The sequence below is a fragment of the Anarrhichthys ocellatus genome, unplaced genomic scaffold (genome assembly GCF_004355925.1).
Source record: "Anarrhichthys ocellatus isolate YVR2014 unplaced genomic scaffold, GSC_Weel_1.0 scaffold167, whole genome shotgun sequence".
Taxonomy (NCBI): domain Eukaryota; kingdom Metazoa; phylum Chordata; class Actinopteri; order Perciformes; family Anarhichadidae; genus Anarrhichthys; species Anarrhichthys ocellatus.
This window is the reverse complement of record NW_022280197.1, coordinates 164,506-179,921: the sequence shown is the minus strand read 5'-3', so window position 1 is coordinate 179,921 and position 15,416 is coordinate 164,506. Positions and strand designations below refer to the sequence as shown.

The window sequence follows — 15,416 nt, the reverse complement described above, 5'->3', positions numbered from 1 at the left end:
TCAAAATAAAACATCTTTCAGACTGATAATCAATCAAATGAAAAAAATAAAAGTTATTTATTCTTTCTGTGCGGCCCGGTACCAAATGACCCACGGAGCGGCCCCGTGGTTTGGGACCACTGCTGTAGATCATGAAAAGGCCAAAAAGGCCCAAAGTGATGCTCAGCCACCTGAACTAGCACCACTACTGTTATGCAGTGAATCAGAGGGACTGCTTCCTGCCCTATTTGAATGCACTCATTAAAAGTGTGAAGGGGGCATTTTCAGGCTAAAATGGTTGTCATCTGTCTACAAAATTTGGCAGAGAAATCCAATTTTGTGAATCAGTCATTGGAAACAAAACAGTAGTTACAAAGTATTTAGTAAGGTCTTTACACAACACTATTGTAGCCATGGATTTGTGAATATATTTCCAACCAGGCAGTTTCAGCAAAGTCACCAGCATCATAATCTGCATGTAAGAGTGTAAGAGTGTATGATCTTGATGGAAGGTGTTGTTGTTTGTTGTGGATTTATGAGCTTCCGTATAGTGTACAATATTTATGCATACAGTAATTTTTTTGGGATCGACTTTTTATAAATTAACAATTCCCAAATGGCCTTATCTTTAAACTGTGAGAAGAGCGAATTTGTGCATAAATGAACGTTCCTGGCAATCTATACTGCCATTTTCACATCACCTTATATTATCTTGAACAGGTCAACCAGCCATAAATCACTACTTTGCTTTATGTATTTGTTATTGAAAACATACACACATGTTAAATACTTCTAAAATAAGACCAAATAAATGCATTTAGGAGTCGACAGCCTCTCTTTTTTCCTCTCATCCGGCAAACAAACAGAATGTGCGCTGGCGTTTCATATTCGATCAAATGTTTTAAGACTGTTACAATTATCAGAACAATATGAACATTCAGGCTCCATCATGTGGCTCAAATGTGAACTGCAAATATAAATATTAAATTAAAGACTATGGAAGAAGTTCTGCTAATTTATTTGGTGACCCTAATAAAATCTCCTGCGACCCACCGGTGGGAATGGCTACTATAGAAACGTTGTTTGGTGGTTAAAGAAGTATTTTCAGTACATTATTCTGTCAGCTCACCCTATGTGTGTGTCCATGTGTTACTTTGTCAGCGTGTGAGCAGGTAGCTAAGGCAAAATAGCTGTTAACCTATAGTTGTACATTTGCAGGGTCAGAGCCAGTGGCAGCAGCGGTGTGTCAGGGGTGTGGATGCTGCTGGTTGCTGTTTGCCACATAATTCAGGGCCAATTAGCCTGCAATGAAAAGCTAATGAGAGAGTGTTTAGAGCTGACAGTAAGTGGGGCTTCTCTGTGGAGAATGATAGTGTTTTTCTGGGTCGCTATCCCTTGTGGTGTGTGTGTGGCAAACATTTAGCAGACACAGGCTTGTGGGGTTTCCTTGTATAGAAACAACATGGCAATTATGCACTTAAGAAGAAGCAGGATAATTTAAATTATTTCTATTTCCAGGGTGTCTGCAGTTTCTTGCAAGGAATAGAACGTTTTCGTCAACCAATCACATTTTGCGTACCCTTTATTGTACAACAACACCAACACGGAGGCTCAAGACAAGACAAGACAGCAAACTGTATTACTCCTATCAACCCGGACAAAGGCAGTGTAGTCCAGATTCATTCCTTCTGTTCATATCTTTCACAGTGAAAACCTTCTTAACCAGAGGGAACTCAAATTCACTCACAGCATTTGGCTAAAAGGAAACTCAATAAAATAGCTAACAGTGGCTTAGGCTATACATCAATGGTAGCTGGTCCTCTGCCTGCCAGACGCTGCTCTGGGTGTTAGGATCCTGGGTGTTGGTCCTCTGCCTGCCAGACGCTGCTCTGGGTCTTAGGATCCTGTGTGGTGGTCCTCTGCCTGCAAGATGCTGCTCTAGGTTAATATAATCTGTTACTATGTCCTCTGCCTGCCAGACACTGCTCTGGGTCTTAGGATCCTGATCGTTGGTCTGAGGCCATGTCTACTCTACTACGTTTCCATTTGAAAACGCATATGTTTTGCTATGTTTAGCTGAGTTTCCGAGCACCGAAAACGGATAAGTTTGAAAACTCTGGGGTTGCCTTTTCGTGTAGACACTGTAAACGCATACGTTTGGAAACGATGACGCCCACAACCGCGTTGGCTACTTGATTGGTTCTTATCAGTCACAATGTGTCCTTGCTTATTTTGTTCTGCACAACTATCGTGAAGTCCACACACACAAACTACAAAGGAACAAAACATGAATTGCTCTCCAGTACGGCAGAGACTTCAGCCACCAGCAGAGCTACGAGTGAGAACAGACAACAACGAAACGGAGAGGAAACGAGTGAGAGACGTGTGTTGACCAAATTCATGAACCCATAATCTAGTTATCTATTATGTGTAAGTGTTAATATTAAAGTAAATTTGATGTGTGTGAGAGAGAGAGAGAGAGAGAGCAAGACCTGCAGCATTGTAACTAAGTCTGAAAAATAAAACTTCTAAAACTTTCCATAAAATGTGTCTTTTTGAGTTTATAGAGGAAGACTTTAAGTACAAACCACGACCTTTAATTCTTAAAGACTACTTTATTACTCTGTCGTATTTTTTTTAACTAAGCAACCAATCTACTTCCTGTCTACACCAGCACCCACCCCCATACCCAGTGTACGTGAATAGTTATGTGATATTCGTTTTCAGGCGTTTTAGTCTGGACGGAGATCATTTCGAAAACGATGTTGAAAGGCCCGTGTGGAAGGAGATCGGAGTTTTAAAACAAAAACGTATTAGTGTGGATGTAGTCTTAGGATCCTGAGTGTTGGTCCTCTGCCTGCCAGACGTGCTACAGGAAGTAGCCCTGGGTCCTGGTAGAATAATGTATTTAGCATATTCCTGTTGCCCCCCGCCCCTCCACCCCTGTGTAAAGTCCACACTAAAGAAAACCCAGGAAACTTACTTGAAAAGTGCTTTAGCAAGGATTTAAGATTTAGGATTATAAAAAAAATTTGGATTATACAAGAGATACATTCAAGGCCTCATGTCATAGAATACTTAGGTTTCTTTAGACTCTACTTGGTGATGTCTTGGATTCTCTCTCATGCTGTATGGTGGTTTGTCTCGTCTGGTTATGTCACATTTATTTCTACCAGACGTATGAGAACAGATGTTGACCTCAACACTTTCCTGATCCAATAAAAGGGATATAATTGGCCCCTAAATATTCTAGAGCTTCTCTCGCCTTACTGCATCACTCGACAGACTATCACTGTTTGGATTCCATTCGAAAGGTCAATGTCTTGGAAATGATCAGTGTTTTACACATTTTTGATTTCATCATCTTGAAACTGGAAAGAGTCAGGCATTACGCAGGATTAACAGAGTGGATGGGACTGCTTCAATTGTAGGGAACCAATGAAATAATCTCATACTGGCAGGTTGTTTTCCCGATTTCAAGAAAATAAAAATTGAGAACACAAAAATTACTGTTGTGAATGAATGCAGAGAACTACAAACCACACATACTTGTACATGTTTTAGCACTGGTTTCCTTTAATTTCTCTGCTCTTTTACAAACAACTTGCACTTTATTGCATGACAAATAGAAAGAAATGCATAGAAAAATTGACAAAATGACAGTGTGCTTTGAAAATGAGCCGAATAAAGAACATATGATTAATAGAACATGGCTCAATATATGGAAACGTACTAGTGTGGTCTAAAAGAATGCCATAAATATCAAAATGAAAACTTCATGTATTCCCCCTTGTGCTCCCACAATCTGTTTAGCTTCTCACCTCTACCTACATGCATTTACAACTCTCACACACACACACACACACACACACACACACACACACACTCGCAGAGTTTCCAAAACCTAAAAAAGAGAAATGTGTTTACAGCCACACTTTAGAGAAAACACAGGCCGCAGCACAAATTTGCCACAGGGTGTGACCAAGCAGCTCCATCCTGCCGATGGCTCGGCTCTCTGGTAGAGAGTCCTTGTGAACACTGCTATCCCCATTCTCAGCAGAACAGCACATCTGGTCCCTGTGCTTAATGTCAACCCACTGCACACTGCCCTCCAACCAGCCCTAAGGGCAAAGCTCTAATTATGGAGTACAGGAATGAGCTCTGATGGTCACAAGCATGTGTGTGTGTGTGTGTGTGTGTGTGTGTGTGTGTCAAACATATCAGAGGACACTTTGCCCAGATGTGTGTTCTTGGTACTTCCAAATGTGGCTGCCTCTTGGGTATTATGTTGTATTGTATCAATTTAAAATAACAGCAGGCTAAATTCAAGCTCTACGGTTGTAACAGCAGTGGCCAAACAGGCTGCTACAGTCTCATGAATGTTTTCACATGCCATTTCCTCCAGCATTCAATAGAATAGAATAGAATAGAATAGTACTTTATTCATCCCCAAGGGGAAATTTGTCTGTGGCAGCAGCAAACAGGGTTACACAATAAAATAAAAATATTAAGTGTGGAAAATGCACAATATATACAATGTAATAAAATAACCGAGCAGGACCTATTAGATTTAAGAAGATAAAGTAATAAAAATGCACAGTATATACACTAAATAGAATCGTATTAAATTAACTAAGTAGGAAAGAATAAACAAAACAGTAGTGCACAAGATCACCAGCAGCAGCAACAACAGTTAGCAGTGTTATAGTCTTGTGTTTGATTCGGCCAGAGGTGATTTATTATAGAGTCTAATAGCAGAGGGCAGGAATGTTTTCCTGTATCGGTCCTTGTGACAGCGGAGCTGAATCAGTCTGTTGGAGAAAGTGCTCCGCTGTCCCTGCAGTAGGTGGTGGAGAGGGTGGTCCGGGTTATCCAATATGGACAATAGTTTCTTCAGTGTCATCCTCTCCACCACCTCTTCCAGACAGTCTTGTTTGCAGCCAATGATGGAGCCGGCCTTCTTAATCAGTTTATTAAGTCTGTTGGTGTCTCCGGCTCCAATGCTGCTCCCCCAGCAGATTACGGCGAAGTACAGTGCACTGGCCACAACAGACTGGTAGAACATCTCCAGCATCTTGCTGCACACGTTGAAGGATCGAAGTTTCCTCAAGAAAAAGAGTCGACTCATCCCCTTCTTGTACACAGCGTTGTCAATGGAGACACCCAGGTACTTGTACTCCTCCACCATGTCCACGTCCTCTCCGAGAACTTTCACCGGTTGTGGAGCTGTCATCTTCCTCCTGAAGTCGACCACCATCTCTCTGGTCTTGGCCACGTTCAGACGCAGGTGATTTCTACCGGCCCACTCTACAAAGTCAACCACTACTGTCCTGTACTCCTGTACTTCTGCAGATGGCATGACCCTGAGTTGTACTGGAAGTCAGTGGTGTACAAGGTGAACAGGAAGTGAGACAGGACAGTTCCCTGTGGGGCTCCAGTATCACTGACCACCGTATCAGACAGCACACGGCCTAGTCAGACAAACTGTGGTCTGCCTGTGAGGTAGTCAGTGATCCAGGAGACGGTGGATGCGTTAACCCCCACCACCCGCAGCTTCTCACTCAGCAGCACTGGTTGGATGGTGTTGAATGCACTGGAGAAATCAAAGAAAGTGATTCTCACAGAGCCACCGGTTCCATCCAGGTGCGACTGAGCTCGTTGCAGCAGGTAGATGATGGCGTCGTCCACCCCCACATGAGGCTGATATGCAAATTGCAGAGGGTCCAGTGAGGATTTCACCTGCGGTCGAAGGTGGGCCAAGACCAGCGTCTCCAGCACCTTCATCACATGAGATGTGAGGGCAACTGGTCGGTAGTCATTGAGGCCAGATGGTGTCGTCTTCTTTGGTACGGGAACCAGGCACGACGTCTTCCACAGCACCTCCTGCTTCAGGCTCAGGTTGAAGAGGTGTTGAAGGACATTAGACAGCTGGATGGCGCAGGTCTTCAGGACCCTGGGGCTGATGCCATCAGGTCCCGCAGCCGATGCCATCAGGTCCCGCAGCCTTTCCTTGATGGAGTCGCTCCAGCTGTCTTCTCACCTGGCCAGTCGTCACAGAGAGGGGGGGGGAGGGCGGTCATAGTGTCGATGGTGGCAGAGCCCTTTGAAGTGGAGAGCTCTGAGTCCATGCAGCTCACCAGGGGGGACAGAGGGGGAGGTGTGGTGTGTGGAGGAGACAGATGAGGGCTCTGAGCTAAACCTATTGAAGAAAGAGTTTAGCTTGTTGGCCCTCTCCAGGGAGCCACCTGGTTGTCTCCCTCCAACCTTGAAGCCGGTTATCTGCTTCATTCCAGTCCACACCTCCTTCACGTTGTTCTGCTGGAGTTTGGCCTCTAGCTTCCTCCTGTAGGTGTCCTTGCACTCTCTGATCTTCATCTTCAGGTCGCGCTGGACTCTCCTGAGCTCGTCCCTGTCCCCCGACCTGAAAGCTGCTTTCTTCTTGTTAAGAAGAGCTTTCAGGTCACTGGTGATCCATGGCTTGTTGTTGGGGAAGCAGCGTACAGTCCGGGATGGTATGATGGTTTGTTCACAGAATTTGATGTATTCTGTGATACAGTCCGTCATGCTGTTGAGGTCCTCCCCATGTGGTCCACACAGCACACCCCAATCCGTTGACTCAAAGCAGTCCTGCAGGGCATCATTAGCCTCCTGAGACCACCTCCTCACAGTCCTGGTGGTCACAGGCAGCCTCTGCACCAGAGGAACATACCTGGGTGTTAACAGGATCAGGTTGTGATCAGACCTGCCAAGGGGGGGAAGGGCAGTGGCACTGTATGCATCCTTTGCATTAGCATACAGAAGGTCCAGGGTTGTATTATTTCTTGTGGGGCAGTCAACATATTGGTGAAAAGTTGGCAGGGCTTTATCCAGGGTGGTGTGATTAAAGTCTCCAGTGATTGCCAAAAATGCACCAGGATGTTGAATCTGCAGTCCAGACACAGTGGAGTGGATGGTATCCACTGCTGTCTCGGAGTCAGCTGATGGGGGGATGTACACAGCGACAACAATGGCGGACGAGAACTCCCTCGGCAAATAATGTCGCATCCCCACGGCTAACAGTTCAATGTCCTGGCTGTAGAAGCGTTCCTTAACACACACATGGTCGGGATTGCACCACCTCTCGTTCACATACACAGCAATCCCGCCACCTCTCTTCTTGCCGCTCTGAACAACGTCTCTGTCCGCCCGAACAGTCCTGAAGCCGGGCACCGACGCACTGTGGTCCGGGAAATCCTCGTGCAGCCATGTCTCAGTGAAACATATGACGCTGCACTCGCGGAAGTCCCTCTCGGTCTTTACCAGCGCGCCGAGCTCGTCCGTCTTATTTGCCAAAGACCTCACATTCCCCAGTAGTATCGCCGGTACTGAAGGTTTGTACCTCCTCCTCTTCGCCCTCCGTTTGGCTCCAGATCTGCAGCCCCGGCGTCTTCTCCGTAGCTCCGCAGGGATCACAGGCCTGGCGCCGGGCAGCAGCCGCGGCTCACTCAGCGCGAACAGCTGATCACGGGAGTAAACAATGGCCCTGCTCATTGTGTGTGGCCCCGCTCATTGTGTGTGGCTCTCCCTTACACAGATACAGAAAAGCAACAGAAAGCCACGAGAAAAGTTGAGAAAAAAGGTTACGGTCCGTTGTCTGACCGTAAGAACCAAACGTTAAGGAGAAAGAAAAAGCTAAAAGAGAGGACAGAGTGAAAAAGACTAAAATTAAAACACACACAGGGAGCTGCTGCAACAGGCTGCCGCTGGCACGGCGCCATTTACAATAGTATAATAGTAATAGTAATAATAAGCACCATAAAAGGATGAATGGACTTCGACTTGTTGTTTGATCTTGTCGGCCCTTGCCTGGTATCCCAGGCAAGGGCCTGGTATCCCATATGAATACCGATGAGATATAGGGAGATCAAGCCTTTGAACCCAACTAACCCAATTTACAGGGTCATAAACTGGTGATATTGGAACACAACAGTGGTGGGGTGTCAGGGCCTGCAAAGCCTTCTCTGCTGGTCTAAACAGAATCACAAAGTTATAGCTATTTTATAATTTAATGTTTCTTAAATACACACTACATGTATTGTAATTTATAAAAATATTTTTCCCATTATCTTATTTTCTCATTGCACAGCTACTGTCTTCCTCAGTTGCTCTGCTTCCAGTGCAGCTTGTTTTAAGTAGAGCTTTTATCCAATCAGATTATATTTTATGACATGTTTGGCGTATTCTTTCATATGTCAGAGCCTGCTAGCTGGCCTACAAGTACGTCAGCATTAACGTGTAGCTGGCTCAGCATTAACGTGCGCCGTGATTGGTCAGTGGGCTAGCGTGACTGTTGTGAAGCTGAAGCAGCTTGCAGAAGTTAGTATTAGTAGTAACAGTTCAAGTTGAAAGATATGTAAGACGTTATGACATTGACATGACGTTTTTTACATTTTGCTTGGTGTCGATTCTTTTTTTTTTTTTACCTAGCTTTGTTTTTTTAACACTCAATGGCTGAAGGAGGAGAAACGATTTCTCAAGAAGGACATTTCAGGAAAAGCTGGACATCGTATCAAAGGGTCGGTCAACCCCACAGCTAGCAGCCCTGACCCAGCATGGAAAAGGATTTGTACGAACGGTATTTCAGCTATGGCTGGCAATGCGTTTTATTTGCAACTGAGCATCTTGGTGTTTGGAGCTGTTTGGAGCTACGCTACTCTAACCAAGGCAGCAAAACGACACCATAGCAGGACAGGACACTTGCAAGCTACGGTGCTTTTGAAAACTTTCGGCGAGACCCAAGTGGATCTACAACTCAACGAATACGTTCGCAGGAGGACCTCTGACTGGAACTGAACTGAACCAATGTTCTGTACAACCGCGGTATTAAACTCTTTGTAATCAAAGAAAGGAGGATGGACTTTAAGTGAACAGCAGCTTTGGTAAGTGAAGTGCTTTTGTGTTTTTAAATCTGCAGTAGCGTTACTACTGTGTTCATTTGTTGATCGTGTCATTTTTATGATACAGTTGATGTTCCCTCTGATGTGAATAATATTTGAACGGCTCGTGTTCTTTAGTGTGCGGTGGAATACTGTTTTAGTGCCACAGAGTTGCTGGATTGATATGTCATGTGACTGGTTCTTGTCATTGTGTTAATTACATTGATTCTGACTTGTCCGTTAATGACGAAGCATCCCGTCATCACGGGGTTAGGGTCGGACATTTGATTCTCTGTTTGGGGTTTTGTTTTGTTTTACAAAGCAAGAATTATAGTCTGGAGAAATGGGGATTGTGTGGCGATTGCTTTAGCCCTGTTTGAATCAGTAGAGAACAGCTAAACGCTGTGGGGAGAGTGTAGCGTGTTTGCTGCTATTGTTTTCCTGCTAAACTAGTTTAGCGTCGCGTTTTCTTCCGGGGTCGGAGTGTCAGACAGCTGTCTGTTACATCATGTGGGTTGCCAGTTTGAGCAAAGTCCACCGAAAACATTATATTTCCCTTAATTTAAGCTTCTGCATTTTTCAATCGCACTAGCATTATTCAAACGTATTGTTCGGTTCGTAAGCCTCGTACCGAACGGTTTAATACGAATACGTGTAGTGTTACACCCCTAGAAACAAATAATAACCGTAGCTGTGGCGTCATAATGAGATTATTAGGAGGTGGAACTGTTGTCGGACAGCACTGAAGGCCCAGGTATAAAATGCACGGCCCGCCACTGGAACACACACATAGTGGTGGAATCAGCAGGATCTCTGATGTCCTAAAAAAACATAAACGTCTAAAATCTGTTTTTGATGTCTCGAGGCTTTCTTTAGCAGCAAATCTCGGGATTGCTGTGTGTCCATCAATGGTTACAGTGCAGACAGGACCGCTAGTTGCTAATGCAGCATGACCTTACCTAGTGCAGATTTATAATGCAGATAATATTATTCAACTTTAGGTTAAACAATTCAGGTTGTTATATCGCTGGAACACTGTCCTCTATCCATTCACATACACACATCTGCAGAGTGGAAATACAGGCAAATAATCCAGATCATTTCAGGTCCCAGACATATAGTGACTGTGCCATGAGTCTGTAAGTGAAGAGTGAAAATGGAAAGAAATCAGCCAGGATTCAAATGGTTACTGCAGTGTCGATGCATCATTACTGGGCCTCCCTGCGAGTGCTAGTTTTTCAAAGGAGAGATGTACTGACCCAGTATGGCTGACTGAGACTCTCAGACACCCAACGTAAAAGTCCTCTAAACCGCCGTCACTGACTGAAGTTGACACTGAGATGACAGTTTAAGGTCAGACACGAACTGAAGTGTTTTTGGCATTTCAATCGTTTGGATTCCAGCCTTTATTCCCTGAATGACTGTTGGATTGCATTTAGATGCAGGCTTAAGCCTCGGTTTGCTTTGTTTCAGATGAGGTCGTTTTTGGTCACACTCGCAAAGCCAAATGTTTGGTTTTTTTTGTCTGTGAGTCAGAAGTGAAAACTGGATCAGTTCCTGTTTGAAACAAAAAAAAGGTTGTACTCTTGCAGGAGCTGTGTGTCTGTGAGTGTAACTGCGTGTATTGTTGAAAATAGTGTAGATTTAGCTCTGCACTTCAGCAGTGTGTTATTATCAGTGCGCTCAGACACCGTCTGTCTTTTCCCACCCCATCTCTCCATCCCTTGTGGTGGAAAGTGCCGAGTCATCAAATTGCAGACCACTGTGGCACTCCTATGGCCACAACATGGCTTTCACTGGATCTGGCTTTTCTCCCAGAGCCTAGATTGGCACATATCTGTGGCTGCCTACTTATAGAACACTTTTTTCTTAAAAAAGAGAACAAAATCTGAACACAGCAGCTAGTTGACTGTTTCAACCATAACTGTTTTGCATCTGGAGATATTACATGGTTTTGGGCTGGAGTTTTCATGTATTTCCGGAAATGGGTTATAATAGGGTCATGTGTGGCAGCCCGACATTTTGCCCTCTGCACTTATTTTTTTTAGTGTTTGTTTTGGTGATGTTACGCTTCTCATCCTAGCCATGCAATTATTTTGTTCCTTCTCAAACCACCTCTGGTTTTTCTTAAACATGCAATTGACTGTTGATTGACTGATTGAGGCCACGCAAGGATGATGTAAGCCTTTCTTTTGGTTGCCCAGTAACTGTGGACACCCCCTTCCCTCCCCACTTCCAATCAATCTCTGTAGTCCAATAGACATAACAATAAGGATAAAATAAGTCTATGCTACATGTTGTAAATTCCCCGTGTAGCTAACCATTCTGTCCCCCTGTCTCTGTCTGTCTCTTTCTTTACAGGATGGAGGGATGATGGGATGGATGTGAAAATGGGCCAGTGGGCAGGGATGCGAGCCCCTCTCCTCGGCCTGGCCCTGCTGCTGCCATTGCTGCTCTTCAAGCCACCACCCTGCTGCGGCCAGAACACCCAGGGTGGCCTTCAGGATGAACCTCACTTTGGCTTCACTCAGGCTGTCTATCACGCTATGGTTTACGAAAACTCAGCAGCACGCACCTATGCCGACAGTAAAGTTAAGATGGGCATCCACCTCGCCCAGCGCTCCTGGGAGATCCGCTACAGAATCACATCAGGTGATGATGAAGGACTTTTCAAGGCAGAGGAGTACATGCTGGGCGACTTCTGCTTCTTGCGCATAAGGACTAAAGGTGGCAACGCAGCTATCTTGAACCGAGAGATTCAGGATAATTATGTATTGACAGTAAAAGCCTCTGTCAAGGGAGAGACCCTCCTTGAGACCTGGACTAAAGTCAGCATCCAGGTCTTGGATATGAATGACCTGCGACCCTTGTTTTCACCCACTACTTACTCCGTCACCATAGCGGAGAGCACCCCTCTCAGGACTAGCATAGCACAAGTTACCGCCACAGATGCAGATATTGGCTCCAATGGGGAGTTTTACTATTTTTTCAAGGAGAAAATTGAGCTATTTGCTGTACACCCAACCAGTGGAGTGGTTTCTCTCAGTGGAAAGCTAAATGTTGATGAGCAGAACCGGTACGACTTAGAAATCCTTGCGGTAGACCGTGGCATGAAGCTCTATGGAAATAATGGGGTCAGCAGCACAGCCAAACTTTTTGTCCATGTAGAGCGCGTGAATGAGCATGCCCCAGTCATGAATGTGGTCATCCACAGCCCCTCGGGGCTTGATAAAAACCCTGTGTATGCCATGGTCACTGTTGAAGACTTAGATGAAGGCTTAAATGGAGAAGTAGACTCAGTGGTCATTGTTGGTGGAGACCCTTCAGAGCAATTTTTTGTAGAAAGATCTGTGGAAGGTGAGTTTGCTATAAAGGCCTCCGAGTCATTAAATTGGGAAACTTACCCTGATGGATGTAACCTTACTTTGCAGGCTAAAGACAGGGGAGCCCCACAGAAGTTCTCTTCTGTCAAGGTTGTTCACATTATGGTCAAGAAACGGCAGACAGCAGAAGCTGCGTTTGAGCGAGAGTTGTATGATGTTAGTCTGAATGAAATTTCACCACCAGGCACGATTGTAGAGGCTGTCAAAATCAGGCCAGAGCCGGATGATGCAGAATATATCTTGACACCTTCTGCAGATTCAGCTTTTTTTCAGATGAACACACTAACAGGCACAATCTCCACCACTCAGTGGTTCACTCAGGTGTCCCAGGATGTCTTTAATCTGGAGGTATTGGAAATAGATAGTGAGCTCAAAGTTAAAGTGCGGGTAACCATTCAAGATGCCAATGACAACCCACCAACATTTGATCAGGCTTCTTATGAGGTTTTGGTCAATGAAAGTGTACTTGTTGGGACCAATGTATTGACAGTTTCTGCAGTGGATGAGGATAAAGGAGAAAATGGATACATAACTTACAGCATTTCCAGCCTTCAGCCATTACCCTTCAAAATCAATCAGTTTTCTGGTATCATCAGCACCACTAAAGAGTTGGACTTTGAATCCTCATCAGAGAGTTTTGTATTTGTTGTAAGAGCATCTGACTGGGGGTCACCTTACAGGCGAGAGAGTGAAGTCAATGTAACAATCCACCTGGAAAATTTAAATGACAACCAGCCATTGTTTGAGAAGGTAGCGTGTCAGGGTGTGATCTCCAGGGATTTCCCTGTGGATGAAGTGATTACCACAATGTCTGCGATTGACATAGATGAGTTGGAGCTAGTAAAATATAAGATAATTTCAGGGAACGAATGGGGTTACTTCGACCTCAACCCTGATTCAGGGGTCCTTTCACTGCAACATTCCCTAGCCACAGCCAGTCCAAAGAACGGTGTCTTTAGTATTAAAATAACTGCAACAGATGGTGAGAACTTTTCTGATCCTATGTTTGTTAACATCTCTGTTGCTCATGGCAAATCTCCTCCCAAAAGTTTCAACTGTAAAGAGACAAGGGTAGCCCAAAAGTTAGCTGAGAAGTTACTCAAAAAGTCCAAAGCTAGCACCAAGCCCAAGATCGAGGAAGATTTTATTGACCTTTTCTCTGTCAATCGGCAAACACCCCAGTTCGACAAAGCTTTCCCCACAGATATTGCTGTACGGGAAGACCTAAAAATTGGTTCGAGTGTTTTCAAGGTCAATGCCTACGATGGTGACACAGGTTTCAACGGTCAGATTCTATACTCTATTTCAGATGGAAACACTGACAGCTGTTATATCATTGACATGGATACTGGCCTTATCAGTGTCTTCCTCCCTATGGACAGGGAAAAGAGGGATCGTTATCTTCTCAACCTAACTATCTATGACCTCGGCCTGCCACAAAAAACTGCCTGGCGTTTGCTTACTGTCTACATAGAGGATGCTAATGATAATGCACCCCAGTTTTTGCAAGAAGAAGGCTATAGAATTGTCATACCCGAAAATACTGCCATAGGTATCGATGTCATCCAGGTTGAGGCCACTGACAAAGACCTTGGACCTAATGGGGAGATTGTATACTCTGTTTTGACCAGCACCAGACAGTTTGGTATCAACTGCAGTAATGGGATAGTGTATGTTGCTGGCCAACTAGACAGGGAGTTTGTTTCAGCTTTTAACCTGAAGATTGAGGCCCGGGACAAGGCAGAGAAAGGGGGCCAGAGGTTTTCTGTGATCACTTTGAAAATCATATTAGAGGATGTGAATGACTGTCCCCCACTATTTATCCCCAATGTGTACAAAGCCAGGGCTCTGGAGGATCTTCCAGTAGGAACTGTTGTGGCATGGTTAGAAACCCAGGACCCAGATTTGGGGTTGGGAGGCCAGGTCCGGTACTCTCTAGCCAACGACTACAATGGATGGTTTGAGGTAGACAGGGCCAGCGGGGCTATTCGGCTGACAAAAGAGCTAGACTACGAGACCCAGCAGTTCTACAACCTCACTGTGAAGGCCAAAGACAAGGGAAGGCCTGTTTCTCTTCTCTCTGTCACCTTTGTAGAGGTGGAGGTCGTAGATGTGAACGAAAATCTCTACGCTCCGTACTTTTCCCACTTTGCCTTGACAGGATTAGTTAAAGAGAATGCCCGGATTGGAACTACCCTCCTCCAAGTCATTGCTAACGATGATGATGCTGGCAGAGATGGAGAAATCCAGTATTCCATTCATGATGGCAGTGGACTTGGACGATTTGCCATTGATGAAGAGACAGGTGAGTTTCTTTGAAAATTGTTTACCCAGGGTTAAAAATCACAAATTACGTTAACTCTCGCTATATTTATTGTGTATGTGTACTTTTTTTGAGTTTTTACATGTTATTCTACTTGTACTTAACTATTTTTAATCTCAAGTATTGTACTTTGCAAAATTTCGAATTGCAGTTAAAGAGAAAGAACAAGAGCCACATTAAAAAAATCATGATAAACTGTGTGAAAATGGAGAAAAGCAAGGTGGCAGAGAAGAAGCTACTGGTGTGTCTGTGGTCACAGGAGGGCAGAGCTCCACATCCAGAGAGGTGACACTCTGCACTCAGCTGACATTATGACATTGACATTATTAGATAAAAAATATTCTAATATTCTATATAATATAGGTGTACATTCAGTGGCTGAGTGTTGGGATGCACAAGACTCACAGATAGAAGTTCAGACAGATTACAAGAAACTCAGGGATTTGTATAACTCACTGTACAGAGGAGGATGACAACGACCTCTGCGTTTCCTAGAAACTAAGCCTTGTGTTTGTCGCAGTACACAGTGTGTGAAAACTGGGCAGGCTCTCTGTTTTTGCTCTAATGTGTTTGTTTATGGGCTGCTGTGGTGTTTACGTTGTCTTTCGATCTCTATGTTGGCTGCCTGGGCGATGCTGTTTTCTGATGTTCAAGTGCCCGCAAATTTAATTAATGTAGCTTAATAATGCTTGTCTCTTTTATTGTTGGTCAGTTTTGTCATCTTTTCTGGTTAGTACTTGTACGGCTTTATTGAGGGAGGTGGTTGTGTATTTATAAGTGATAATCAGTTGTATAGACAGACTGCAAATGTCTATT

General features: G+C 44.5%; 1 protein-coding gene across 2 annotated transcripts in view; it reads left to right on the top strand.

Annotated features, from left to right (window-relative positions):
* fat3a (FAT atypical cadherin 3a) overlaps positions 1-15,416 on the top strand; it is a 188,136-nt gene that overhangs the window by 79,305 nt on the left and 93,415 nt on the right. For both annotated transcript variants that reach the window (XM_031878215.1, XM_031878214.1), the window contains exon 2: positions 11,256-14,582. In XM_031878215.1, coding sequence (XP_031734075.1) covers positions 11,273-14,582 — 3,310 coding nt within the window. In that variant the 5' untranslated portion in view covers positions 11,256-11,272. The remainder of the gene's footprint in view (positions 1-11,255; positions 14,583-15,416) is intronic.